The 25,445-nt window shown below is 43.9% G+C and overlaps 1 protein-coding gene and 1 pseudogene across 2 annotated transcripts in view; both read left to right on the top strand.

Moving 5' to 3' along the window:
• Positions 1-24,804, top strand: part of Ankmy2 (ankyrin repeat and MYND domain containing 2) — a 35,706-nt gene extending 10,902 nt beyond the window's left edge. The window contains exons 3-10 of one of the 2 annotated variants that reach the window (XM_055624319.1): positions 1,608-1,746; positions 6,617-6,715; positions 11,076-11,236; positions 14,596-14,810; positions 15,588-15,723; positions 21,254-21,382; positions 22,478-22,607; positions 23,775-24,804. In XM_055624319.1, coding sequence (XP_055480294.1) covers positions 1,608-1,746; positions 6,617-6,715; positions 11,076-11,236; positions 14,596-14,810; positions 15,588-15,723; positions 21,254-21,382; positions 22,478-22,607; positions 23,775-23,956 — 1,191 coding nt within the window. In that variant the 3' untranslated portion in view covers positions 23,957-24,804. Of the gene's footprint in view, positions 1-1,607; positions 1,747-6,616; positions 6,716-11,075; positions 11,237-14,595; positions 14,811-15,587; positions 15,724-21,253; positions 21,383-22,477; positions 22,608-23,771 lie in introns of both variants that reach the window. The other variant, XM_055624311.1, reaches the window with a different exon arrangement.
• LOC129689156 (non-POU domain-containing octamer-binding protein-like) lies at positions 3,135-4,402 on the top strand (annotated as a pseudogene).
• Positions 24,805-25,445: the final 641 nt, after the last annotated feature.

Here is a 25,445-nt window from a genome sequence, read left to right as displayed (position 1 = left end):
TGCCTCTGCCTCTGCCTCTGCCTCTGCCTCTGCCTCTGCCTCTGCCTCTGCCTCTGCCTCTGCCTCTGCTGGGATTAAAGGCACATATCCTGCCTGATTGAAAAAAAAATGATTAAGATAAAATAAATTAACTAAGCGACCTCACATATTTTCACTAAGTGTTGTAGCTTTGTTTAATCTTTAAATTTTGTTTTAAGTTACACTTTTGGAGCAATGTTACCTAAAAAGCTGCGGAATCATATATCTTGTTAATTATAAATTTCAAATAGAAGGTATCAGGAATAATTCAAACATAGTATAGCAGTAAAAAAATGCACAGCATAACCATTCAAGATAGGCAAGGCTAAGGGCTACAGTCAGACCTTCATACATAGCAACCCTGTGCCCAGAGTACACAAACTATCAGGAAAAGCTGTGACAGCCACACTAGGGACACAAAAGTTCTTTCATTCTTGGGCAGTCCTTTCCCAAGAAAGAGGTGGAGGCAAGTTAACACAGGATTTTTTAAAAGATATACTAAAATGAAAATCTCTAAGAGAAAATGTCTTCCTTAGGACATGAAGGGATCACACATGAGCTATAACAGAACCATGTGTATGCCATCATATTATTACATTATATGATCTTTCATTAGATAAACACAAACAGATGGAGGCCAAGCAATTAGTCTAGTTTAAATATTGCCAGATATGTTTGCAATCATATGTAAACAAATCGTAGTGTAATTAAATATGTGTGTGATTTGGGGAATCTTTGTTTTAAGATGTGACGTCACAGCAGGTAATATCCTGTAGCTGCTCTTTCTCATTGTCAATAGTCAGAGAATTTCCAGTTCACTACACAGAAGATAAATTCATTTTAAAAGTTTTAAATTGTGTGTGTGTGTATTTGTGCTCTAGAACAGATTTTGAAATTGGTTCACTTCTACCGGGTGGGTCCTGCTGGGTCAAACTCAGGCAGCCAGGCATGTGGCAAGCGCTTTTACCCACTGAGCCATCTCACTGCCTCCAGGTTCACGTACTGAGAAGCTTTATAATCACCTATTGTGCACATGCTGTACTTTATTCATCTTTCCTTTTGGCAAGTGCTCTGCTTGCTTCAGATTTCTTTTGTTTTTGGTTTGGTTTGCTGCTGCAAACCTAGGTCTGACCTAGGGCCTTGCGTATGTTACGCAAGTACTCTACCAGGAGGCTACATTCCAAACCCTCTTCTAACTTTTGGTTTTTGAGATCAGGTCTCGATAAGTGACCCAGTTCAGGCATTCCTTGACCTGGTGATCCTCACGCCTTCTACTCCCATCTTTTTTGTGTGTGCGTGTTTGCTCCTTTGTGTCTTATGGATATACGCGTGAGGGGAGATGAGGAACTTGGGCGCTGGCTTCTGCTCTTTGCTCTACTTGGTTGATGGTCTGTGAAGTTGAACATGCCTTTTCTTTTTGCTAATCTGTTTTAAAAAATATTGTTGTTTTTTTTTTTTTCTCTTCAGCAGTTGAGGTTAGGATCTAAAAGACAGAAAGAATATACTTTATAGATTTTAAAGATTTTATTAATTTATGTTTATAGTTTATGGAAATGTGCATAATGAATATATCCTTCCTCCTTTTGAAGAATGGAATGACTCCTTTAATGCATGCAGCATACAAAGGAAAGCTTGATATGTGCAAATTACTCCTGCGACACGGAGCCGATGTAAACTGCCACCAGCACGAGCACGGCTACACGGCCCTCATGTTCGCTGCACTTTCCGGTAAGGTTTTACTGTTTACTCTGTCAGTGGGAATTACCTTCACAGTCTAAACACACATAGATTTTTAAATTCAATGCATGTTTTACTTTAGTAAGTTTTCGAAGTTTAATAGAAGAGAGTGGTGAGAATTGACTTCTGAACAGCTGTGATGCAGCCAGGTGCTGGTGTCACACCTTTAATCTCGGCGCTTGGAGGCAGAGGCGGGGAAGCCTCTGAGTCTGAGGCCAGCCTGGTCTGCAGAGCAAGGTCCGAGAAAGCCAGGGCTGCACAGAGAAACCTTGAAAAACCAAATAAAATTAAAAAAATAAAAATAAAAGTTATAATGCCTGAAACAAGTTATGTAGCTAGTGATCTGTTTCTTTTCTTGTTTTAACGTATATTTACTTATTGGGGTTGGAGGATATTTGCACCTACCTCAGCACTGACCTGCAGGTTGGACAACTTTCAGGAGTCAGTTCCTTCCTTCTTCCATCGTGTTGCTTGTGGGGACTGAACTCTAACCCTCAGCATTACCCACTTAAGCATCTTGCCAGCCGAGGGACCTGTTTCATTAGGGACTTAAAATCAATTGGTATTCTATACATCTCTTCTTTCAGTTGGCCCCTTCGAGTCTTGTTCTTTACATTTAAGTGAAATCCATGTATTTCTTTGCTTTTCTGATCAAACAGCTGTGATGACAGTGCTGGCCATTTGCCTAGATGGGTCATCCATGCAGAAACTTACTCTTACATGCTTACACTACTGTTTACAGAGTAAGATAATTGAAGATGTCACTGAAAATAAAATAGGGGTTAAGTGTTGAGGCTTCCCTCCGACCTCCATCCCCTTTTTTTGTTGTTTTCAAGACAGGGTTTATCTGTGTAGCCCTGGTGTCCTGGAACTCACTCAGTAGACCAGGCTGGCCTCAAACCCTGAGAGATCCACCTGCCTCTACCTCCTGAGTGCTGGGATCAAAGGCCTGTGCCACTGTGCCTGACTCCCTTTTGTTGTTGTTGTTGTTGTTATTATTATTGTTGTAGTTTTTCTTGTTGCTGTTTTGAGACAGGATCTCACTGGGTAGACATGGCCTAGAACTCACAGAGATCCTGAGATCAGAGTCAAAAGTTCTGATTTTAAAGGCACTGATTACATTATAATTGTTGAGCACAAAGGCATTTCTAAGTATTGTATACAATAAATAATCTATAAATAATAAAGGCATCAGGGTCTGGAGAGATAGCTTAGAAGTTATGAATACCTACTAGGGATGGTGGAAGCCACGCAATGTCACTGTTCCTCTGAGCAAAGAACTGTGGGCAAATGGGTACAAAATTGCACAGCAAGAAAACCTTTAACCTGGAGAAGTAGAACCATACCCAAGAGGGCGTCATCATTGGAATTTGAACCAGCAGCAACAGCAGCAGCAAACACCCTCGCCAATACCTGTGAATGGATACCAGGCCAGCAGCCAGAATGAAGGCTTGGCCTGAAGAATTGTAGGAAGCCAGGAGAGATCCACACCTGGCATAGCCTCCCCTTTGTGGGCAATCTTCCCCAGATGTCACAGAAGAGGAAATGAGGAAACTTTCTGAGAAATATGATAAAGTAGGTGACGTTTTCATTCATAAGGAGAAAGGCTTTGGCTTCAGCCTCTTGGAAAGTTGAACCCTATTGGAAATTGCCAAAGAAGAGCAGGACAATATGCCTGTCTGTGGAAAGCAGCTGCGCATGTACCTTGCCTGTACTAGGGCCTCCCTTACAGCCTGCAATCTTTCTAAGTACATATCCACAGAACCGCTTGAATAAGCCATTTCTGTGTTTGGCCAGGAGGAGAGGGCTGTGGTTGTTGTGGATGACTGAGGAAGGCCCTCAGAGAAAGACATTGTTGAGTTTTGAGGGAAGTCAGCTGCTCAGAAAGCTCTGGACAAGTGCAGTGGGGGCTCTTCCTCGGCCTGTGACTGTGGAGCCAATGGACATCATGAAGACGGTCTTCCAGAGAAGCTGGTTATAACCTGCCCCGCCTCCTCCACCCAGCAATTTCATATGGAGTGAGAGTAGCTGCCCAGATGTGCAAGCCTTGGTCTGAGTATGAATAAGCCATGTGCCTCGAAGGTGCTCCTTGAGATGGAGAAGCAACAACAGGGTCAAGTGGGCCAAAAGATCAAGGAAGCTAGTGAGAAGCTGGAGATAGAAGCAACATGCCCTAAACACTAGGTTATGCTAATAAGGGAGGATTTGATGAGATGTCGAGAAGAGCTTTGGAGAATAGAGGAGCTGCATAACCAAGATGTTCAAAGACAAAAGCAGGAGGAAGGGCGCAGGCGCTGTGAAGAAGAAAGAGGCAGCAGGAGAGATTTAACGGAACCCTCCCTGAAATGAGAGAACCAGAGATATATGGCTGGGCCGAATGGCTATGGGAGATGCTGTGAGCATAAACAATAGATGCGCCATTACCCTGCTCTGTGCCAGCTGGTGCCCTAGCTCCTCCAGAACCTGCCACTATGATGCCAGATTGTCAATGGTCAAAGGAACCGTGGGATTGACCCCAGCAATAACGCAATGTTTTGGCCAAGCTGCTACAACGGAAGGAATTAGAGCAATTGCTGTAACTCTCCCTGCGTTCAGTCGTCCAGTTCTGGGAGCTGAATTTGCTCCAAACAAATGCTACTGGTATTAAGTAAAGTTTCAATATCTCGTTACCTGCAGACCTTAAAAGAAGGGCCCATTTTGGACTAGCCAGAATTCTACCCTGGAAAAATGCTAGCGGTTCTTCCCAGTAGATAGGTCTTCCCTGCTGTACTACTTAGAGGCAGAGGGCAAGGGAGGGGGTGGAATCAACCAATCGAAATCTGTGGTATAGTGCTTTCTCAGTTTGTCTGGTGCATTCCTGAAGTGACCCGGAGAACCACTAATCTTGACCACTCCTCATTTCTGGTTTTTGTTTGTTTCTCTCTTTTCCCGTTGTCCATCGTGTTTTAATTACTCTTTCATCTTTAATCTCCTCAACCCCAGAGACACTGCCATATATACCACAAAACCCAAGCATCCTCCAGTGATCTAGCCCACTTCCTCCATTCACTCACAGGTTAGAATTCAGGCAAATGCCCACAGAGGTTACAGCGTACACATACACACAGTTCTGTTATAGCTCATGTGACCCCTTCATGTCCTAAGGACACATTTTTCTTTTGGAGGTTTTCATCTTAGTATACCTTAAAAAAAATTCTGTGTTAACCTTCCTCCATCTTTTACTTGGGAAAGGACTACCCAAGAATGAAAGACCTTTTGTGCCTATGGTGTTGCTGTTCATAGCTTTTCTCGATAGGCCTGGTGCAATCTTGGGCACGGGGTCGCTGGGCTGAAGGTCTTAGCCTTGCCTATCTTGAGTAGTTATGCTGTGCATTTTTTTGTTGCTGTTTCTATGTTTGATTTGTTCCTGATACTCTGAATTTAAAATTTTCCTGAGGAATGGAGCAGTAATGCAGCATCACCTGATTAAATTTATTTAATAGGAGTCATTTCATTGACTTTTTTTTTTTTCCAGTTGTGTTTGGTTCTATCTTAGGTCTGTGGGCTACTTGGCTTGGCCTCTGGTTCATAGCCATTCAGGCAGTGTCAGGCATGGGCTTCCTCTGTGGGGTGGGCCTCAAATTAGACCAGTCATTGGCTAGCCCACGGTTCTGCACCACCAATACCACAGCACATCTTGCAGGCAGGACAGTTTGTAGGTAGAAGGTCCCAGTGCCACCACTCACTGTGAGCCTTTTCTGGCTACAGAAAATGCCTGGTTCAGGCTCTGTACCCCCCATTACTAGGCATTTTTGTGAAGGTCACCCTTCCAGGGAGTTTTCTCCGCACTAGATTCCGATGTTGTCCTCCAAATGCATTCCATTTACATTGCTGTAGATGGCATACTCCGTAGATAGAGCTAAAATCCGAATAAAAATGAAGAAGACTAGTTACTGTGTGTCTTTAAGAGTGTCATTGCTGTCTACAAGGAGTTCTTATAACTCAACTAGAGAAAGACAAATACTGTAACAGACAACTGGACAGAAAATGAAAGAAAGAGAACCAGCTGGTCAATATATAAAATGTTTTCAGCACTAATCAAAAAGGTCAGAATCGGAGCACATATTACCATTTTGTACTTTCCATAATGCCAACAGTTAAAGTGGTAGTGCTGGGGACTTTGCCCTGGTTTGTGGAATGTTTTCCATCTACCCTTGCTGCATGGCAGCCTGGCAATATGCATTTAAAACACATGTAACCTTCGTCTGCATTTGTCAGGAAATGTTCCTAAGAAAACTATGGTTCATACTTGCAAAAATGAAACAAAAAATGCTGCTCAATCAGTGGAGAAATAGCAAAATATCTGTAGTGATTTGGAAAAATGAGAATGAGCTATAGATGTTTTACATGGAAATGTGCAGAAAGACCCCAGTGTTTAATAACTGCTCCAGAGTCTGTGGGTGTGAGAGAAGGAATGAGTCACCAGTGTTCAAAGCAGGGCTTCCGTTGCTTTTCTCGTGTTTTGTTTTTGACAATTTTGTATGCATGTTTTGACATTAGACTGAGCATGACCGTTAGGCAGACATGCTCTGTTTTATTGTTAAAAGTGATACCCCGTACTATGTTTGCATTACCAAACATGATAATTGGCTTTGTAGGAAATTAGGTTGACTAAATGGGTTTGCTCTACTTTATTTTTTGTAATTATGATTGGTATTTTTGGAAAAATGAAAATATCCATGTGGTAGAAACTTCAAAGTCAGTTAGGGAGTGAGAGAGAGAATGAAAGAAAGAGAGACAGAGGGAGGGAGAGAGAGGAAATTTGAAAGAATCTCCAATTGGCATTTCATATGGTTAACAGATTTGTTCTCTGTAACTATAGGTAATAAAGACATCACATGGGTCATGCTGGAGGCGGGCGCAAAGACGGATGTTGTGAACTCAGTGGGAAGAACAGCTGCTCAGATGGCAGCCTTTGTGGGTGAGTGTTTGCTACGTTCACAGTGACTTATTCTTAGTTTCCGCTCATATATATGTGTGTGTGTGTGTATATATATATATATATATATATATATATATATATATATATATAATTATTTTATTTGTTTGTTTAACTAATTTGCTTTTTTTGAGACATGTTCTCTGTCTGTCCTGGAACTCACTTATGTAGACCAGATCTCAGAGATCTAACTGGCTGCCTCTGCCTCTTGAGTGCAGGATTAAATGCATGTGCCACCACGCCTGGCAAAATGATCACAGTTCACTCTAACATAGTGAAATCCCGGATGGCTCTCTGGAGAAAATGAATGGCCACATGGAGTTGTCACCCTGTGGGAGACAGAGCGGTAGCGACATTTCATTGAACTTACAACTTGGAACTAATGAGCTTCATTTCTCTGATGGAGGAGGTTTGGTGCAGTGATTGAGAACATGATGTGAAGTCAGCAGACATCAGTTGAAACTCTGGCTGCCATCACTCTGTGGGAAGGTTCTTATCGTTTTTTTCTCTTTCAGCTTCTTTATTGTAGAACAGTTACAGGGCTGTTTTAAGGATTAATAGAGATGATTGACTTGAGATCTTTATGTGTAGAACCAAATAAGTAGTTGTTACTTCGGTGAATCGTTGTCAGGGCAGTGATGGCAGTGTAGGGAAGGCTTTCAGATGATAACGTTAAGCTGCTTCATTATCTTCATCAGCCTCAAACATTGATTTTGCATGCCCACTCATTCTTGGCATGTTAGTCCTATTATTTGATATAATGAAGGGGTGTAGGGGAAGTGAGTGCTTGGTCATTGATATTTTAGACTCTGAGCATGCAGTTAAGAGCCCATTGATGGAAAAGCAAAGTCAGAAACAGCTGATTTAGTGGGATCACCATTACTGGCCTTGTGATGACCGGTAATGACTTAAACAAAGTCTTTGTGGCCACACCCTGGCGAGTGTCTTTGCAGGTCCCTTGGCTACAGTGGTGAGCAAGCAGGAGCTAAGGTGCTCATGTTTTCACGGTGTTTAAAGGCAACTAGTAATGGAAAAATGGTGTGAGACTGTACTCTAAGAAAGAGTTTGAGTCCCGTAGACATGCATTGGAGAGGAGGATTTTCAACCCTTTCCCAACAGGTTTTTAAGAGAGATTGTTTAAGCTAAGGTACAATAGGAATTGATCAGGTATGGGCGACATTAATTACATATTGTATTAAGTTTCATAATCACTTTTTCTTGGAGTTAGTGGTTGCTTCTATTATTGAGCCTGGCAGTCTATTTATGTTGACTTTGTAATGACACATATTCTCATTTTAATTCATGGAATATTTGAGAAAGTTCTAGCCTTGCCGTGCCAACTTCGGAGAAGTAGTTTAAGTCTCAGAGAGGTTCTGGCTTCCCCCACAGCTAGCTACTATGAAGGGTGCCAGCACAGTGGATATGAATACTCAACTAGGAATCTGAAGGTGGGCATTTTAGTTCAGATTGTTGCTAATTAGGGTTATGGAAAAATCTCATCACTTTCATGGGCCTCAATGAAGAGGGGGTCAGGTGAGCTCCAATTTTGTTTAATTTTACAATTTTTAATTGTGTCCTACAGTTTTTGATTGTGAAACACCACAAATGAAGTCAGTTTTCCCAAAGTCACAGGATTGGAAATGAAAGAAACTGTTCTTTCAAACCCACACAATGTTGTCTTTTTTTTTTTTTCATAAAGCTACATTATTACCGAAACTTAAAAGCACAAATTGTCTATGATAGCATTCTATTTTAACAAAGAGGATGGAGTCCTTAAATCTCATTTCTCTCTTTTCTGTATTCTGTATCTGTCACACTTTTAGGCCTTTGCTCTCTGCCTTCTGCACTACTGCCTTAGTCACTGTGCCTGTAGCTTCTAGCTGTGAATTAGGTTAACCAAGTCTAGGTTAGGTAACAGATATTTTATGTACCAAAATATGGACAGTTGTCAGCTGCCTTCTCTGACTGTCTAGTTAGGGGCTGGCTGTATTAGTTATTTTTCTTCTTCCTATGACAAAATACCTAACAAAAATAATTTACGGGAGGAGGGCATATTTTATTTTGGCTCGTGATTTGAGGAGATGCAGTTCATCATTGTGAGGTGGTTGGAGTGTGAGGCCAGTCACGGAGTGTCTACAGTCAGAAAAGCAATGGATTCTGGGACTCAGCAGCCTTTCTTTTCTCCCTTTATTTACACTGGGACTCCGGTTCATGGGGTGGTTCCAGTCACAGGGAAAGAGTGGGTCTTCACTTCCCCCTTTCTGGAAACACCCTCACAGACACACTCAGAGTTGGCTCTTGAGGTGATTCCAAACAGTCAAGTGACAATGGAACTTAACGTTTCAGGGCCGGCTGGAAACAGAGTAACTTTCTTCTGGTTGTTTACGTTCTGGTTTGATACTTTTGCTGAGATACTTGAACACTGTTTTAGGCGTGAGAACTCTGTTTTACGAGCCTCGATGGAGGTTACACTGGAGAAACAGGGCAGTGGCCTTCAGCCTTCTGGTTTCCTCACCTGCTGCTGTGAATTCACACTCAAGCACCTGTATTGATTGTGGAGCTGTGATGTTTATAACCTGCTTGGGTTAGGAGACTTGCTCAGATGAATGCTGTTTTTCTCCTGGAAGATTCTGGAAGCAGATACCATTTTCTAAACATAGCACTTTGGCTGATTTCAGATTTCAGATGGTTAACTTCTCAAGATGTGAATAGACATTTCTAATAGGCAGAAAGAAGACATCAAAGACGGGGAAATGAAAGACAGGAGAAAGGCCTCTGCCTCTGATTTCCCCCACAAAACAGAAAGGCACTGATGGTTTGGCATTTAGTGGTAGCTTACACACGAATGATATTATTGTCAGGATTGAATTCTTTTTTTCACATCAGGGATATTTTCTTCTAGCCCTTACTTTTATCTCTATTCTTTTGTTTTTCACTCTGGATTTTTACTCTTTTCAGTATTAGACTTCCTGGGTATGGTGAGCCCCCTCATCTTTCCTTTTAACTTCTCTCTGAGTGGTTTTCTGAAGCATTTTTCCAATGGATCAGTTACAAATTTAGTGCACAGAAGCAAATGGGATTCTCTCTTTGAAACTGCTTATTAATTTTCAAAATTTGAGTTTTCCCGTGGCTCTTGAAAGCTTTTGGATACTCTTTTGGGTACGTTTTGGATACTGTTAGGCGGCTGTTTGAGCTCTGTGGTTGTGGTGGCAGCTATGTTGTCAGCAGAGGTCAGACACCAGAAGCTGCCTTGTAGGGGCACTGCACAGCTGCTTTACGTCACCTGGCGTCTCCTAAGCAATCAGGGAAAACTTCCAGAGTTGTGGGCCAGAGGAACAGAGACCTACAGTCTCTGTGCCTGAAGGCTAAGGTCTAGAGACACCTAGGCCCAAGCAGGAGCCATTCTAGTCCTCAGTTTCTCAAGAATGCTAAGTGACAGGCAGAACTCCCTGCCAGCTCGTGTGGGGCCTGATGGCCAGTAGCGTGGTTCCCTGCCAGCCACTTGTCAGCAGGATTACAGCCACTCCCAGGACCTTGCACACAAGGACAGGAGCCAGGGAGGCAAACCAGCATGGACCACTGTCTCTAAGACTGGCTGCCTCTCATCCCTTAGCCCTTACACAGGCAGAGAGAGAAAGGCTGTCTTCTAGAGATGTTGGGAGAGCTGGTTCCTAGGAATGTGCCCTGGCAGTTCTACCGGCTTGCCCAGAGTGACCACTCCCTGGCTCTACAGGGGTAGTGGAGAGGGATCTGTGGATGGGATATCAGGAGCAGGGCCAGGCCACCAGCTTTCCTGGGAAGACTGTGCAGTAGGAGAGCTCTTACTTAAGCCACGATATAAATGGCTCAAGGACGTGGCTTAGGAACCTGTCAGGGGCTGGAGTGTTGATTCTAAGCTCTGTTCTTCATTCACAATGAGGCAAGCTTCTCTCCAATTCTGGGGGATGGGAGGAGCTATTACTTGATAATATTGGTGATTATAACAAAGATACTTTGCACAGAACTGGGGGAACCAGTTCTGCACGTCATTGGGGGAAACATGAGTGTCATTGGTGTCAGGGTGGGATAAAAGATATTTGAATTGTAGTCAGTTTTGTTGTTTTTAAGTTGATAGTTTGCATAATCCTCAAATTCACTGTGCATCCTCTCTTTTAAAGTTTTCTCTCTGGGGTGCTTACAAATGTTCTCTGAAATATTTTGCCTCTCCTTCTCTACTCTTTTCCTGAAGAATAAAAACATTGATACATGTTTTACCTCAAAAGCAAACAGTCCTAGCATAAAAACAACCCATACTCTGTATTTCATGATAAAAATAACAACTTTTCTGTTTTTCTATTTAAAGGTCAGCATGATTGCGTGGCTATAATCAACAATTTCTTCCCCCGAGAGAGACTGGATTACTACACTAAACCCCAGGGACTGGATAAAGAGCCAAAACTGCCTCCAAAGTTGTCAGGGCCACTGCACAAAATTATCACCACAACAAATCTCCACCCGGTCAAGGTAGCGTGCTGTCTGTTTTGTCTGCTTCTCAAATCACTGTGGTCTCAGGGTCTAAAGGGCTCTCCCTCCGTGGGGTCGGATGTCTCAGGCTGAGGTTCGTAGATGATGGGTTTGAAGCAAGCTCCCACATGCTTGAGTCATGGCAGGCGTGCCCTCACTGAAGGCCTGGAGCTGATGAGGGAAACCAAGAGAAGCGGCTGCAGACAGCCTGGCTCCAGCTGTGAGGAAACAGAAAACTTCCAGTGTCCTTCGGTCTGCCAGTGGCCCAGGCCTGTCCCCAGGGGAGAAGGGCTACCTCCCAGACAGAGGAAATCAGGGCTTCCTAGAGTGAGGGAAGGTCTGTGGAGGAAACTGTGCTGTGCCCTTGGCCCATGCTGAGTATGGCAGGCCCGGTGTGAGGCCTGGTGACACAGTCGTATACTGATTACTTCCACGGCAGTCCTTATCACTGCAGGGATGCTCAGAAGCGTAAGCATTCCATTACCCATGAGCATGCTTTTGGTGCAAGTGACTATGCGATGCCTTTAATAATTCAGTCAGCGGAATCAGAGAAATGGTCAACTTTGGCATCAGAGTTTAAATTGTTCAGTGTGAGCTTCAAGCGCCATCCTGAGCTGTTTTCTCCATCTTCAGGAATGTTTTTTTGGTTTGGTTTTATTTTGTTTTGCTTATTTTGTTTTGTTCTGGAACTGTGTTTGTAGACCAGGCTGGTGTGGGACTGACAAAAGTTCTACCTGCCTCTGGCCAGGATTAACTGTGCTACCACTGCCTAGCTTTGTTTTGCTTTTAACAACGGAGGCTATGTAAGCAATCTGAAGAAGATGAGGCTTTGTGTTTGCCCATAAGTCCCTCTGTTCTCTCTTAGGCAGTTCAGCAGTTCTTGAGAACTATCAGGAGTATCACAAGATCCTTTTTGCTGGGCTTCTAGGCACAGGCCAACTGGGCTGGGAGACTAGGTTCAATGCTGAGTCTGAGTGAACTTTCCTGCTTTCTCACTGGCTTTCATACCCATTTCCCTTCTTTCTCAGAGACTTCCATCTCTGTTTCTTTGCCGTCAGGTTGCAGAATCTAGAATCATCTGACATTTGTATGGCGCTCACTGTTTCTGCTAAATGTCTTAAAAATTGTCCTATGTTTAGGACAATACATAAAACTGTATGTCTCCTCTACAGATACATTCTGAGCAAATGAGTGCATGTGCCTGCTTACGCAGGCGGTATGCAGGGGAATGATCTGAGGTGCGCTACGTGACTGAGCGTTCAGAGACACTGTTGGAACTATGGTCCTTTCTCCAGACCCAGCCTTGCTCTCCTCGGTAGGGTTAGTCAGGCAGTTCACCTGACCCTCTGCTTCCCACCCCTGCTTTGGAAACAAAGGCCGCTCCCTTGCTATTGTCGCGGTGCCCTACTTCACCGCTTCACCCGTCTCAGAGGGTTCTGAAAGAGGAGCAGGACACCCACGTGAAGACAGACATCCTTTAACGAGAAGCACAGAACCTCTCCCCACGCGCCGCTCACCTTTTGGGGGCTTTTGTGCCTAAAATGCCCACGTCCGCATCTAGGTTATGTGGCTGCTGTAGCAATACGCGTGTTTTCAAAGGGAACCTGGGGAGTTGTGCTGGTGCCCAGACAATCATGGCCATCTGGGAGAAAGCAAAATCTCAGGCAACATCACAATAGCATGGACAAGGGCCTCTGAGGAAAGAGCGGGCAAGCGCGACAGCAGCAGTCCAGTCCCTCATTGATCAGACGGTTTTCAAGCGTCTGAAAAATAGGGGATGAAGTGAAAAGAATTAAAAATGCTGCTGCAGGAGCATAGCCTTCGCTAGCAGTTCGTGGAGAATATAAGACTCACCTTGCCCTATGCCGAAAGGAACACACTGACTTCCCTTGGAAGCGCATAAGGAAGATTTTTTTCTCTCCCTTTTTAAAATGCTGCAGGGAGCAAGGAAGCTAGTGCAAATATGACTTTGTGAGCAGCATGTTTCGGGAAATGTTTTGGGAATTCCCTACTTACTGATCATAGTCCTTGGAAACCTTTGTTCTAATTTTTAAAATAAATAAAGCTAGTGTCTCGATTTTTTCCTTTGTTTTTTTTTTTTTTGTTTGTTTTGTTTTTCTATTTTTTTTCAAGACAGGGTTTCTCTGTTTCCCTGGCTGTCCTGGACTCACTTTGTAGACCAGGCTTGCCTCAAACTCACAGTGATCCTCCTGCCTCTGCCTCCCAGAGTGCTGGGATTACAGGTGTGTGCCACCGTGCCCAGCTGAGTGTCTCTATTAAAAAAAAAAAAAAAAGTTTTAATGTAGGCTTTGTTTTAGATTTTTAAAAAGAATTTTGCCTGTAAGTTTGACTCTATACTCTTGATTATTGACACCATATATAAAATGTTGAATAGTTTTAAAATAGTTTTAAGTGATCATAGTTAGCAGAAGTATAAATGGGTAATTAGTGAATCCTCCATATAACATTACTTTTTTCCACAAATTTAAAAAAATATTTATTGATTTTATGTGTATGTATGTGTACCTGAGGTGTCACCCAACAATGGCAGTTTTGCAGGTCCTGCGTACTGAGGTCTACATCAGTTTTCCCAAAGCACTTCCCGATCAGATTTATATTGTTTGTAGACATGATCGAGGGTTGCTCATCAGAGAGCGTTAAATGAAAATATGTGCGAAGTTCTTATTTTCAATAAAAGTTTGGACTAGCAGAAACAGAAACAAAACAAAAGGATTCTAGGCCTAGCGCTCTAACTCAGTAGCGGAATGCCTGCTAAGCCTTCAGGAAGGCCACGGCTCACCTTCCAGGACCTCATAAATGCTGAAATCCCAGCACTCGCGCTGTGGAGACAGGAGGATCAGGAACTCACAGTCATCCTTACATGCAGCGTCAGGGCCAGTCTGGGATACATGAAACCTCTTTCAAAAATCCAAGAAGGAAAGAAGGGAGAGGAGGGGGAGAGAGGGAAGAGAAGGGGGGAGACATTTTCCTCATTGTGGGGTTACTGGATTTAACTGAACACAGTTGCTCAGTGATATTGTCCGGTGTATAATGAAGGGCTGTGTGGGTGCATGATGTGGTCATTTGTTAAAGTGCTGTTCAGAGGCAGCAGCTCACTGAGCTCTGGGAGGCATGCTAGCACCTCAGCACGGGCAGACGACAGGAATGCGAGCGATTCCCCAAGACTGTGTTAGCTGCACAGCACGGGGGTGTAGCAAACTGCCTTCTGACTTGAATAGTGCAGTAACTGTGATTCCAAGAAAAACCTGGACAGTCTGGGTGCCGGGCGCACTGACTGCTCCTCTATATGTGGAGATTTGGGTCCATGGGATTTCAGCGTTTGGTGGCATTTCTTCCAGATTGTGATGCTGGTGCGCGAGAATCCTCTGCTGGCGGAAGCAGCCGCTCTTGGTAAATGCTACAGGGTGATGGATTTGATCTGCGAGAAGTGCATGAAGCAGAGAGACATGAATGAAGTGCTGGCTGTGAAAATGCACTATATCAGCTGCATCTTTCAGAAATGCATTGCCTTCCTCAAGGAAGGGGAGAATAAGCTGGACACCCTGATCAAGAGGTACGTACGGCTTCTGCCATCTCCTGTAGCCGTATGCTCACCATGCCTTCTTATACGAAGCCTGATGACACATGCAACATTTTAGCAGCAGCTGTCACCGTCAGGGTCACATTTGGTCTCCCAGAAACAAGGGAGAGTATTAGACTCAGAGTTTTAGTAATTGTTTTTGTTGTTTTTAACTGATGTACTCTTGAGGAATCTGATACATCTGTTCAGAGGGTAAGTGATATGCATAGGACCACACATGGCCCGAGAGTTGGGGTTAAGTGTATTGTGAGGTAGGCTGCAGTACAGATACTTCCTGTCTCTGTTAGCACACCTGTTTAGAACTGTGTGTAACCTTTGCCCTCTGCTGGATTCCTACTGGCACTTCCTGTGTCTGTTACCACACCTGGCAGAACTCTGTGTAACCTTTGCCGCCTGACTACAGGGATCTAACACATGTGTGGTGTGGCTGAGAAAGAAGACTGAGTCACGAGGGCTTGGCTCACTGAGAGTTTCCATTCTCCCAGAAACAGCTGACTAGGTCAACAGTAACTGTTCAACCTGAGGACAGTGCTCAGACCTGTGAGGGCAGCCTTTGCGTGTGACAACCAGCTCCTGGAAACAAACTCAGGCCTACTATTCTGTCTCAGTACCAACCCAGACTGAGTCAGTCCTTGAGATTTGGGGAGACCCTGACAGTTTTAACAGGAAACTAGTGAAAGTGTTTAGGTCTTCCGAGGAGGGAACTGCTCTCTCATGACTCAGCTTGAGCGGTTTGAAACTGTCTTTCAGCTTGCTGAAAGGCAGAGCGTCTGACGGCTTCCCAGTGTATCAGGAGAAGATCATCCGAGAAAGCATCAGGAAGTTTCCGTACTGTGAAGCAACCCTCCTCCAGCAGCTGGTGCGAAGTATCGCTCCTGTGGAAATTGTAAGGCTCCTCTGTCCAGTGGGACCCCACCTCGGCACGCCGTGTCCCCTAGGACAAATTCTCCTTACTATTCGTTTTGTTGTTGTTGTTGTTTGTTTTTTGTTTTTTATTGTTTCAGGAAAGTTTTAGGAGCAAAGCTCGAAATAAGTTGACAGCATCTGTCTCCTTAGGAACTCAGTTAGTCATAAAGGGAGCAGGTTTTTAAATAGCGCTGTGGATGCTGCACTGTTTGAATACCAATTTACTGAGGGACAGAGACACACATGTGTGCATTGGTGGCTGTAAGGGGTCCTGATGGAAATTTCCAGGGTAGATGGATGCACAGACTGGTTATCTAGGGTACCAGGGTTCAGGCAAAGGGCCCCAGCGGGCCACAGCTGGATAAGCCAACAGAAGGCTGCCGGTTGTTCCTGACAGCAGTGTCACAGTGCCCCCGCTTCTTATGTGTGCCTTAAGGGCCTCTAATTAGGAATGTTCCATACTTTCAAAGAATCCATATATTCTAGCAGTAGGAGGTAAATCTGGCTGTTGTTTTGAATTACTTATTGCCTCTGGGCCACGTATCTAAGTGCTGTTTCCTGAGACACTTCATGCTGTCCTTGTTTTGAGTAGTTTTCTGTTCACCTTAGCCACACTGATTCACACTTCTGTAGGCCTTTCAACCAGTTCTTGTATTGGCCTTTAGCCTGACACAGTCCCTATAGCATAGCTTCCCCTGTTCCTTTGGTGATTTCTTTCACTTCTCGGTCTCTACTGTAGGCTGTGTCATCATCCCCAGTGTGGAAAATCAAGGTAGAAGTGAGTTCCAGTTATTCCCAGCAAAATGATTAAACTCACACAGGAGTTTGTCCACAAGCTGCTGGTCCTTTCACACAAAAGCTCTTCCTCTTTCTTAACACAGTTGGCTATTTTAGAAGCTTAGCTGGCGAGTTGTGGGGATGAATTATTGTGGATGGATACACCAGTCCCAGCCTAGAGAGTTGAATCAGTAAGGTCTTACGTATTCACATATGCTCAAGTAGCCAGACCTAGCAGACCAGGGCTGGCAGAGTGGCTGAGAAGTAGACTTGGAGTTTCTCCCATCTTTCTGCCCCATACTCACACCCATACAGGCTCACGTATGCACGTTTGTGTGCACAGATGTTCAAGGCATTAGATGCTTCCTATAGGACACATTCTCATCTCAGGCAGGCAGACAGAACAGAGGATCTTCTACCCCTGAGGGGAAGATGCACTCCACACAATCTCAGTGGCCATGCTGAGCCACACATGTGCCACACCAGTGTGGCAAATTAAATCACACTCTGTTGGTGAGAAGTTTGGAGAGTTATGTCGGAGAAGCAACCAGCAGGGGCTGGCACTCAGAATGCCAGCACTGATAGGTGGAGACTGACGCCGTTCCTCCAGGAGAGAAGTCAGAAAAGCAAACCTAGCAGACCTGCGTGTTCACACCCAACCTTGATGCCCCGGTGGGTACAAGCCTGATGACCTGAGTTCAGTCGTTGAATCCAGGAAGGAAAGAAGCAACTCCCTAAAGTTGTCCTTTGCTTTCCATGTGTATGTCATGGCACACATGTGCCAGTGCATGTACAAACACACACATATATGCAAATGCTCACACTGAAGTGCTCTATCTGCATGTGTGCCTGCATGCCAGAAGAGGGCATCAGATACCATTACGTGTGGTTGTGAGCCACCATGTAGTTGCTGGGAATTGAACTCAGGATCTCTGGATGAGCAGACAGTGCTCTTAACCACTGAGCCATCCTGCCAGCCCTAAAATTATTTTTCATAAAAGGTTTAACTTTCTGTTTATAGACCAGCAAGAAGGCTGAGCAGGTAAAGGCACTTGCCACCAGGCCTGCAAACTTGATTTTGATCACCGCAGCCCACATAATTGCATAAATAGCTAAGGTAAAATCTATATGTGTTTTTTTTTTTTTTTTTTTTTTTTTTTAGTTTTAACGATTTTTTAAATTTATTTTTTTATTAATTTCAGTTTATTCACTTTGTATCCCAACTGTAGCCCTCTCCCTCGTCCCCTCCCAATCCCAGCCTCCCTCCTTCTTCTCTTCCCATGCCCTTCCTCCAATCTACTGATAGGGGAGGTCCTTCTCCCCTTTCATCTGACCCTAGCCTATCAGGTCTAAGCCAGACTGGCTGCATTGTCCTCCTCTGTGGCCTGGTAATGCTGCTCCCACCTCAGGGGGAGGTGATCAGAGAGCCAGCCATTGAGTTCATGTCAGGGACAGCCCCTGTTCCCCTTACTAGAGAACCTACTTGGAGACTGAGCTGCCAAGGGCTACATCTGTGCAGGGGTTCTAGGTTATCGCCATGTAAGGTCCTTGGTTGGCACATTGGTCTCTGCAGGAATCCTTGGGCCCAGATTAGGATAAACATACTAAAATCTATACTTCTAAAGAAGCCAAACAACAAAGAGGATCCTAGGGAAGAGACTGAAACCTCATTCAGAAGGTCAAACAAGGTCAACATTCGAAATAGAATACAAGGAACAGGACAGCAGCCTTCCACAGAGGGTCTCTGAAAGACTCTACCCATCAGGGTATCGAAGGAGATGCTGAAACTCATAGCCAAACTTTGGGCAGAGTGCAGAGAATCTTATTAAAGAATGGAAAGATAGAAAGATCTGGAGGGGACAGGAGCTCCACAAGGAGAGCAACAGAGCCAAAAAATTATTTTTAAGAGTCAGGGCAAGCCAACATTTCATCTCTGTCCCACAAAAGAGTAATTACATCTTACAGAGCATATTGCTTAATGTTTTTCCTGCTGATTTACATTTTTAGGAAAGGTTGGTTTAAAAAATGAGATAGTATTTAAATGCCATTTAGAAAGATTTTTCTTTCAAACATTTTTGTCCTTTAAAAGTTATATAGTCTGGGTTGGAGAAATGGCTCAGAGGTTAAGAGCATTAGCTGCTCTTGCAAACATCCTGAGATCAATTCCCAGCAACCATGGGAATATGATGGCTCACAACCATCTACAATGAGATCTGCTGCCCTCTTCTGGCATTTAGGCACGTGGGCAGACTACTGTTTAAATAATAAAAGTAAATTAATCTTTAAAATTTTTAAATTAAAAAAAGGTGTTATATATTCTAAGCTGGGCTTGATAAATCATTCTAGCTACTTGAGGGACTTAGGACAGAAGAGTCACAAGTTCAAGGCCTGGCTGGGCCACAGAGTGGATTCACAAGCAAGCGTGGCGTTTTTTAGGGAATCTGAGTTGTGCACTGTAGCAGATTATATATACTTATCTTGTCTACACATTAGCAACTCACCTTTTAACTTCAAGGAAAGTAACTTGAAGGTGATGATACCCTGGCGGTGTGTGGACTGTCGAATAACTGACTAAGAAAAAGACAGAAATACAGCTTATTAGATACACCACAGTGCAGCCACAGTGAGGCAGACCACAGAGAAAAAGCAGAGACATTCTGGGGGCCTCTCAGTCAGTGTGTCAGTATCACAGTGCCTTGGTGGGCTAGGTCTGTAGGATAGAATGCCTGTGCGAGGCTCCTTTCTGGAGGGTCAAACAGACACCTCACCATTCAGACAACTCTGGCGAGTTAGTCTTAGGTGTGGCTATCTGTGCATTGTGTCATGAGTCACTAGGGGTCAAACTCCTGATGATCTGATCGTGTCTTTAAAGAACGCCATTCCCAATATTGCTGTCAGCATCCGCGTGGCCAAGGGTAGATTGTAGCCAGTATTTGTTAAGGTTGACTCTCTCTGGTCTTACTCTAGGGAGCCATGCCCTTGCTCTGAGTCCAGCCTGCTTTCAACTTGTAGCTTTCTGATTGGCTCAGCGCAGCCACCTCCCTGAGAGCATCATCCAACATTGTGACATGTACCCAGTTAAAGCATCTGCTTGTTTCCAGGCTGATTAGCAAAGTAGATGACAAGGTTACTCGTCAAGAAAGTTCTCTTCCCACAGCAGTGGCAAGAAAGATCCTCTGTGGTCATGCCTCTCTACTGTGATGACATTTTTTTTTTTTCCTGAGGCAGTAGTTCACATGCACAGCCATGCTCTTAGCAGTATAGCCTGCATTTGGTTCCCAGTTTCAGCCGGGTGAGGGTGGGTGTTGAGTGGCTCCCACTAAGCTCTCATCTTTATCTTCAGGATGAGCATGTCTCAGGCAGTTTTGTGAAAGAATGTTTGAACGTGAAATTGTCATGGTTGTGATGCCCATTAAATGTGCCACGCTTTCATCCAGTGGTGGGCAGAACTGCGTTTTGATGCAAGACTCTGTTTCTGCATGTTTTACCTGTGTGTGCTGCCGAGACCAGCAAGGGTCGTTGTGTGAGCAAAAGAATTATAGATTTAGAAAGATTCGGTATATTATTAAGTCCAGTATTCCTCACCTGTAGTACATCTTGGCATTACCTGGGACATTAATGATAATGCAGTTTCTTGGACCACAGTTAGAAATTCTGGTTTACAGTGTATGGATTGAGCAGGCAGACCCCTATTTGTAGCAAGCGTGAAGCATGCCAGTACTTGAGGGTATTGACCGTGCACCTACACTCCTGTTGAAATATAAAGTTAACTTGGGCTCATTTGCCTGATTTTTTCCTTATTAGTTTACTTATTTCAAAAGATAAATCTTAGCCCTTCTACATGGAAAGTTTCTTGTATTAAGGAACTTGATAGTTTGAGAAGCAGCTTTCAAAAATGTTTCTTGAATTTCCTGAATACTTTCTTAGACTATCATCAGTATGCAAGACAGTATGGAACATTGTTCTCAGGGGAAATTTGTTAATGATCCAGTATGACAATTGGTAAGATAATAGAAAAACACAGTCCTTATGAGGAAGAGGCAAAGACTCAGGTGAAAATTAGGAAAAAAGTTAAATGTCCAGAACAGTGGACAAGTAGCACATACGAAGATAAGTTAAAATAACCTGTTACTCTTGCTCCTCTTTGAGTGCTTCAGGCAGATAAATATTTACCCTTATAAGGTACTCCATCAAATTATTTTATAAACTTTCCACAACCTGTTCTTTTAGTAGTTCCTTAGTAAAAAAATTTCACACATCTTAAAAGCACCTTTACATTAAAGAGGTGTGTTTATTAAAGAGGGTAGAACATTCAAAAGTACAGTCATTAAAATGAAATAGATATTAGCAAGGGCTCTGTGCTTATTCTGTGGGTATTAACAGTGATTTGAAAGAGCATCAATATTGAATCGGTTTTTAACAAGAAAAAAGAATCTACAAGTTCTCCAGCTGGTTTTCTGAAGTTAGCATGGAGTTACCAACACTAATTGGAAAATGCTGGTATTTGAGAATAGGGACGCTCTTTTCTCTTGTTTATGGAAATCCAAGCCGTAATTGCTGTATGGTTTGTGTAGAAGAAGGTGCGCTCAGAAGGCTGATTCTTCACCCCAGTCTGTGCTTTCAGGAGCGTTAGCTTCTTCCTTCTCTTTCCAGTAGCCATTTTGTGTGCATGATCCCCTGTGCTCTTCCATGGAGATTCCAGTGGATTTTGTCTCCTTTTCACATTCCTCCAGGGTTCGGATCCCACTGCACTCTCTGTACTTACCCAAGCCATCACAGGACAAGTGGGCTTTGTGGATGCCGAGTTTTGCACCACCTGTGGAGAAAAAGGCGCCAGTAAAAGATGCTCGGTGTGCAAGATGGTAAGAGCAGAGTTCTTTTAAACTCGTCAGTGTGTAGCTAAGATCGCTGACTGCTGAATTCCACCAGCACATTGGTGCAGCAGTTGGTGCTAGTTTTTTAATAAATCCTAATGAATCAACAAATATTAATTTTAGACAGTAGCTCAGAAAGAGAACTGCCTGTATGCCTGGGTTTCTGTGTTCACGACCACACAGCAAAAACAAAAATAGATGAAAGGATGGAGAAGAAAAAATAGAGAGATCAGAGATCGCCAGGACACATCCTGGTGCAGGTGGGAAAGCAATGCTGGGACAGTGTACAGACGTGTGCATCTGGGGTTGCTCTCTCGGTGTTTCATCAACTCTTCCTTTTAAGCTAGGACTTAAAGACGATGTCCTAAGAACTGCATTTCCCCATGTTCTAGAGGGAACTCTGTAAAGTACGTATCTGAGTGTGTTCTTCTCACATCCTCACCCTGCACACTTGTGTGCATCTGGTACCCTCACTAAATCCCACAGGTAATCTTGACCTGTTGGTTTCAACGTTGAAACTCTTCAACATGTTCTGAGGCATCAGCATCTGCCGCCATCCTCTGCTTTGACAGCTTTACCTGCTGCATTGACTTCCTTAGCCTGTTTCCTCGCGTGCAAAACGGGCTCAGGGTGTCAGGACTAACGTTTTTTTGGATTTTTCAGACAGGGTTTCGCTGTGGAGTCTTGCCTGTCCTAGAACTTGCTCTGTAGACCAGGCAGGCCTTGAATTCACAGAGACCCACCTGACTCTGCTTCCTGAGGGCTGGAATTAAAGGTGTGCACCACCGCCGCCTGGCTGGGATCACAGGTTCTCAATATGCCAAATTAACATGTTCTTAATTTACCAAAAGTCTTTTATAGCCCATTATTGTATATCATTATTGTTTTCAAGTGTAAGGTTAAAATTACAAATCTGGACCAACACACAGCTATGGTGTACCCAACCATATGTCGTAGAAAATGTTTTTCTTTTTTCAAGGATGAGAAACAACATTTTTATAGAATAGTCCCTGGTTTAATGTTTGTTTGGAAACCATGCAGTTCTAAATCTTAAAATGTAAACAAAACCGTAATTGCTTTCAGGTAATATATTGTGATCAGACCTGCCAGAAAACACACTGGTTCCAACATAAGAAGATGTGTAAGAGTCTGAAAGATATTTATGAGAAGCAACAGTCTGAAGCAGCCAAACGGAAGAGCCAGGAGGAAAAGGGTATGTACCATCCCACAGAGCCCACCTCAAATGCAGCCTAGTTTACACTGACGCTGTGCACAGAGGAACTGAGCTGCTCTCAGAACAGAGGGGGCCTGGGGATAACCAGCTCTTGGGATACTGCATAGAACACAGTCAGCTGAGACATCACCAGCAATCAGACACACCAGCAATCAGATTCTGACATGGTTTAGTCCACATTTGACGGCCATGGAGAAATCGTAGTGTTTACCATTCACCCACAGAAGATCCCAGGGTCGTTGAAAAGGCCTTGAGTGTCCCTCATTGGCAACCAGAAGACTTTAAAGTTAGGAGCCTGTGCACTTTTAGTTACAGTTCGATATTATGAATGAAATTGTAGTTCATTCATAAGCTGCAGTTGTAGGTCCAATGCACACACTTAACTCTGCAAGCATGAGCGTAGTGAGTTACACATTTTTCCTCTTCTCATGAAATTTAAGTGACTGCTTTTTCCCTGAAGCTGGGGCTTGCTTCCACAGTGATTCTCATACCATAGGAACTTGCCAGCCCTGAGCCATAAGCCCAGAGGGTGTATCCTCCTTTCTCGGCAGCGTGTATAGTTGGAAAGAATTAGCTATGTACAAGTGACTGTTTCTAGCTGCCTTCATCTCTCCTCATGAAGTGTGGCTCTTTTTCACTTGTGCAATTGAATGATTTGCACAAAGTTCTTCTTAAAAAGAGACATTTGTTACTAAGAGACCAGTTGGTGTTCTTGCTTCGCCTCCTTTGCTCTGTATCAAACATCGGTACCCTGTGCTGAGGACAGGAAATGGGTAGGCTTTTATTTCTGAGACTCCATTGATAAACAAGTAACTAAATACAGTCAGTTACATTAAGGACATCAGGTTACTGAAAAGAAAAACTATTTAAAAACCAGATTTTTGTCATCCCCAAGTAATTCTAGTGTAGCTTTATGGCCTTAGAGCCACAGGCTCGAATTCTGTGCTGGCACTGCTCCTGCCACTGTAAAGCTTAGAACAAGTACCCAACCCCTCTTTGCAGTGTGACTGTTGATTTGTACAACAGTGACTATTATAATCAAAGTAACAGTCTGCCTCGTGTAGTGATAGTGGTTACTAGAGTCCGTGTTGTCAGACTGCCTGGCACATAGCAGCAACAAAGACTTTCACGCTCTCTTTTCAGTAGATGGAAAACTTGATGTCAACTCTAACCATGTGAATGAAGATCAGCCGGAGGCTGCAGTGGGTATCTCCCGGAAACATTCTGCTCCTGGTGATTCTGTGGAAGGGGAGAAAAGAGACGGAGTTGAGGCTGGACTGGCCAGTGCACAGGACGCTCCTTCGGGGCCGCAGCAGTCTGAGGAGTGAAAACTGCCCACCGTGGCTGGCCCGGATAGCCTTCATCCTTGGCAGATAGCTGCAGAGCTCGTGTGACTGTACCTTTGTGACGCTGCATGGCATAGTGGCAGGTCTGCACATCCCTAGAATAGAGGCTTTCAAGCATCGCTGCCTCCCACGCCTTGATTTCCTGTTGATTTCTGTTGTATAATTGAATAGGCCATTTCTGCAGAAAATGTTGTCTTTCAAAATACACAAAAATAAGTCTGTTTCCTTTCTGGCTCCCTGGTGATGGTACACAAAGGAAAAGAAATCATTTTAAAGAAGAAATCTGGGTCTGAGGGGACAAAGAAAAGAACAGGGAAGATGTGAAAGAGAAGTGATGATTAGGGAAAAGGGAATCATGGGCCCCAGAGATGGGCAGTCAGAGAAGGAAAACTTGCCTTTGAATATTGTCCTGAAGTCGGACATATGAAGCTGTAATGAGGAATACTCCATCTTCAAACAGCTTTGCCGTAATTCAGCCTGGAGTAGTTTTGAGAGAAATTATCAGGAGCCCTTTGACCTCTGTGTTTCTTGAAGGGATATTCTCTGTATTTGAACATTCAGAACGGTGGGGTCAAACACTGGGCATTCACTGTACATGCTTCTTGTAGAACCACCTCCCTCTCCATACTCACCCAAAAGGCCACCTTTATCTTTTCATGAGCCTCATCCTTTCCATAAACTGTAATTTATAGCTGTAGTTTCAAGAATGTCCAATTCTGCGTTTTAGTGTTTGCGGCATGTAAGCAAAGCTGGAGTGTCATGTCTGAAGAAGGTGCTGTGTTTCAGTTCCCTCCGTTGGCTTCAGAATAAATCTACTTACGTACACAGTTCATCTTGTTTCATAATTTGTGTTGAGAGGCTGAATATGAGAGAAGGGAACAAACACAAAGGCTGACAAATATGGATGAGTGAAGTTAAGATTATGTAATGTGTGAAATCACTGAAATTCTCCCCTCAACTCCTGCATCCTGTTGATTCTAGTCTTGCTGTGGCCATTTTTCTTCCAGCCCCAGCACACGCGTATTCTCCCATATACTACCATCATGGTTCAGTGTTGACGCCATGTGAGTAAATCAGTGTTAAAAAGTTAACTGTCCTTTTTAAACTCGTCAGCTGTACAACACTTCCCTTGCAAAACAAAGTCCTTCAGCAACGCGCCTGCTCATCTGCACCGCGCAAAACTCTCGTCTTTAGGTTGTGAATGGGCCTTCCAGACCCCTCTGCATGTTACCCAACTCCGTATGTTAACAGTTTTGGGTGCATGCCACACCGTTCTCCTCATTCCTTCCTCACTGAGCTCTCACCCACATACTTGCTGGGCTCTGGCAGTCTGTGTAGGAACCCTGGGATCCATGCACTGACAGTTTGCGTTCTCTGGGTACTCTTTTCTGCTTCATGTGTCTCAAAATTAAGGGCTGAAGAGGCCTGTGCCGTGGAGGAACTCAGAGCACTCATCTGCACTCCCAAAAGT

This window comes from Psammomys obesus, unplaced genomic scaffold (genome assembly GCF_907164565.1).
Source record: "Psammomys obesus unplaced genomic scaffold, mPsaObe1.curated_primary_1811, whole genome shotgun sequence".
Taxonomy (NCBI): Eukaryota; Metazoa; Chordata; class Mammalia; order Rodentia; family Muridae; genus Psammomys; species Psammomys obesus.
This window is presented reverse-complemented; position numbering and strand designations above follow the sequence as displayed.